The 3,165-nt window shown below is 42.4% G+C and overlaps 1 protein-coding gene across 1 annotated transcript; it reads left to right on the forward strand.

Moving 5' to 3' along the window:
* The first annotated feature begins 289 nt into the window (after window positions 1–289).
* On the forward strand, window positions 290–2,369 carry LOC108844594 (uncharacterized). The gene is made up of 3 exons (XM_018617874.2): window positions 290–505; window positions 594–997; window positions 1,081–2,369. The coding sequence occupies exons 1-3, from the start codon at window positions 458–460 to the stop codon at window positions 2,258–2,260; spliced, it is 1,632 nt and encodes a 543-aa protein (XP_018473376.2). The 5' UTR covers window positions 290–457; the 3' UTR covers window positions 2,261–2,369.
* The last annotated feature ends 796 nt before the right edge of the window (window positions 2,370–3,165 follow it).

A 3,165-nucleotide genomic window follows, 5' to 3' on the forward strand; every position in this document is an offset into this window, starting at 1 on the left:
ATAATTGTTAAGATGTTAAAATATAAAACGATATTTTGCTTCTATCGTGAAATGGATGGAGTAGTTAATAACATTTATGTATTTTAGGAAATAATGAATGAGGAGGGTGGAATCATGTAGGCTAATGGCTAAGCAATAGTGTGCTTCTGTGTTTTGTGCCAGCTCGGAACCTCGAGGGATCCAAAGAACTTCATCTAGGGGTAAATCCGTCATTTAAGCATCATCTTCTATTACACAACTCTCTTCCGTATTTAAGACACTTCAACTCTTCACATGAACTTTCAAAATCTCTCTCTCTCTCTCCCCTCTCGTGTTGTCCACTATTTCTCTCCTCCCTCTTCTCTCTCTAAGATTTATTATATCTTAATTTCGCTGTGTATATATATTCATTATTTGTTTAATTTCCCGGATCGAGAGAAAAGTTCTGATTGTTTCACGAAGACTCCAAGTTACGGCAATGGCGGTCTACGGCGACAAGAAGCACTGGTGGCTCCGCAACAAGAAGGTTTGTGTTCTTCTTCTTCTTCTTCTTCTTCTTCTCCAATTTCAGACAATCAATCTCATGGAAACTGTCTTGTTTTGTTTTTAACCAGATCGTGGATAAGTACATGAAGGAAGCGAAGAATTTAATAGCGAGCAAAGATCCAAACGACGTCGAATCGGCACTAAACCTTCTCGACTCTGCTCTCTCCGTCTCTCCTCGCTACGAACTCGCTCTCGAACTCAAAGCCAGATCGCTTCTTTACCTCCGCCGATTCAAAGACGTCGCCGATATGCTCCACGATTACATCCCCAGCCTTAAATTCTCCGGCGAAGACTCCGGCATCGGTTCGTCGGAGCTCTCTTCCACGCACTCGTCTCGAGAATCGACCAACCTTCTGAACGAGTTACCGAGTCACGGTGGTGACTCGTCTTTCAAATGCTTCTCTGTTTCCGATTTGAAGAAGAAAGTCATGGCAGGGTTAAGTAAAAACTGCAACGAACAAGGGCAATGGAGGTAATTTCGGTTAAATTGAAATAACCCGGCCCGGTTCGGTTGAACCGGTTTTTGATTCGGATCTTTTTTATTTTCTGTTACAGATATTTAGTTCTAGGTCAAGCTTGTTGCCATCTTGGTTTAATGGAGGATGCAATGGTTCTTCTCCAAACCGGTAAACGGTTAGCCACCGCAGCGTTCCGTCGTCAGAGCATCTCATTATCCGACGACAGCTTCATCCTCTTCTCCCCCGCGCACGGCGGTTCCTCTCCTCCTCATTCTTCCTCCTTCGTCGTCTCTTCCTCGCGATCTCTCACCGAATCAGAAAGCGTCGCTCACACGCTATCTCACATTAAGCTCCTCTTACGCCGCCGCGCCGCCGCGCTCGCGGCTCTCGACGCCGGACTCTACTCGGAATCGATCCGCCATTTCTCCAAGATCCTAGACAGCCGCCGCGCCGCGCCGCAGGGATTCCTCGCCGAGTGCTTCATGCACCGAGCCTCGGCGTACAGATCCGCCGGGAGGATCGCGGAGTCAATCGCCGATTGCAACAAGACGTTGGCGTTGGATCCGTCGTGCCTCCGAGCGCTGGAGACGAGAGCCGCTTTGCTCGAATCCGTGCGGTGTTTCGCTGACTCGCTTCACGATTTGGAACACTTGAAGCTTCTTTATAACTCGATATTACGTGACCGGAAACTTCCCGGTCCGGTTTGGAAACGGCACAACGTCCGGTACAGAGAGATACCGGGGAAACTATGCGTTTTGACGTCGAAGACTCAGCAGTTGAAGGAGAAGATCGCGAACGGTGAAACAGGGAACGTTGATTACTACGCTCTGATGGGAATCAGACGCGATTGCTCGAGGTCGGAGCTGGATCGAGCTTACTTGTTGCTTAATTTGAAGCATAAACCGGAGAGATCAATGTCGTTTATTGACCGGTTTGAGTTAACCGAGGGGGAGGAAGGATTAGATTCGGTTAAGGACCGGGCGAGAATGTCAACTCTATTGCTATACAGATTGATCCAGAGAGGTTACTCCGTCGTGACAAGAAACATTGCGACGGAACAAGCGGCTGAGAAGCAGCGTAAAGCGGCCGCGACGGAAATTCATCGGAGCAATAACATCGAAACGCCGATTAGAACCGGTGTGGTTGCGGCGAGTAATAATAATATGAATGTTGTAAAAGGAGTGTTTTGTAGAGATTTAACTGTGGTTGGGAATTTGATTGCACGAACCGGGTTTAACCAACCGATTCCGGTTAAATACGAAGCGCTTAGTTGCTGAGTTTGTTTCCTTCTTCTTCTTGATTATGCAGTTTGTACAAAAGAAAAGACAGATCACATTGGATGAAATCATGGATAATGAGAATATTGTCTGCCCCGAGAGTTTTGGAGCTTTGTTTCTTGTTTGTTTATGCTCTCTGCCTACACGACAAAAAACTCCTAAGATATGATGATGAGATAGTTTTGTTTGGTTCGTTTTCGATTGAATATTTTATGAACAAAACTAATCATCTAATCTGGGCTCTTTTAAAACTTTTAAACCGAATATAATAATATGAAACGTATTATACAGATTTTACAGTTGATGAAATAAAATTACTAACGTGTTTGCTTTTACATTTTTGAGAAATGAAAATGTTGTTCAAAATGTTTAAGTCAGAGTTCATTTGGAAAATGAAAACACACTAATGCAAATGCGAATAAACATGCGAATAAACATTTGGTATTTTAGTTAATTGAAAAGCTAAAATTATTTCTGAAGTGAGAAATTATTAGTTAATTTCCTTATTCTATTTCTTTCACCTCTCGTATAAATAGGTAGTAGTAATGGGTGGTACAGCCCATGACTAGTGATGGGAAATATAATGGAAGTTTTAAAATGTGGTTTTCACGTGATATTTGTTGATGCCATTTAAAGAATTATGCAGATCTAATTTAGTTTCCCTTATATCAAAATATCTTTTTAGCAACTATAAAAATATCTTTAAAGGTAGTCTTTCTTAGTTACAAGTGGAATACTTTATGAAATATGCAACTATAATATTGTTCTCTTGTGGTGTAAAATAACGCGAATCTATTGTTTTTTTTTGCTTAAAACAAATATATATTATTGTTAAGAAGTCACAACTTGTTTCGTCTGTTTTCTCCTCTGAGTTGTCGTTGGCTAGTGTGCATTTCCATTGACAT

This window comes from Raphanus sativus, unplaced genomic scaffold (genome assembly GCF_000801105.2).
Source record: "Raphanus sativus cultivar WK10039 unplaced genomic scaffold, ASM80110v3 Scaffold2482, whole genome shotgun sequence".
Classification (NCBI taxonomy): domain Eukaryota; kingdom Viridiplantae; phylum Streptophyta; class Magnoliopsida; order Brassicales; family Brassicaceae; genus Raphanus; species Raphanus sativus.

Coding starts and splice junctions, on each gene's coding strand:
- LOC108844594 (XM_018617874.2), top strand. CDS start 458: ATGGCGGTCTACGGCGACAAGAAGCACTGGTGGCTCCGCAACAAGAAG. Junction 506..593: donor GGTGGCTCCGCAACAAGAAG/GTTTGTGTTCTT, acceptor GTTTTTAACCAG/ATCGTGGATAAGTACATGAA. Junction 998..1,080: donor AACGAACAAGGGCAATGGAG/GTAATTTCGGTT, acceptor TTTCTGTTACAG/ATATTTAGTTCTAGGTCAAG.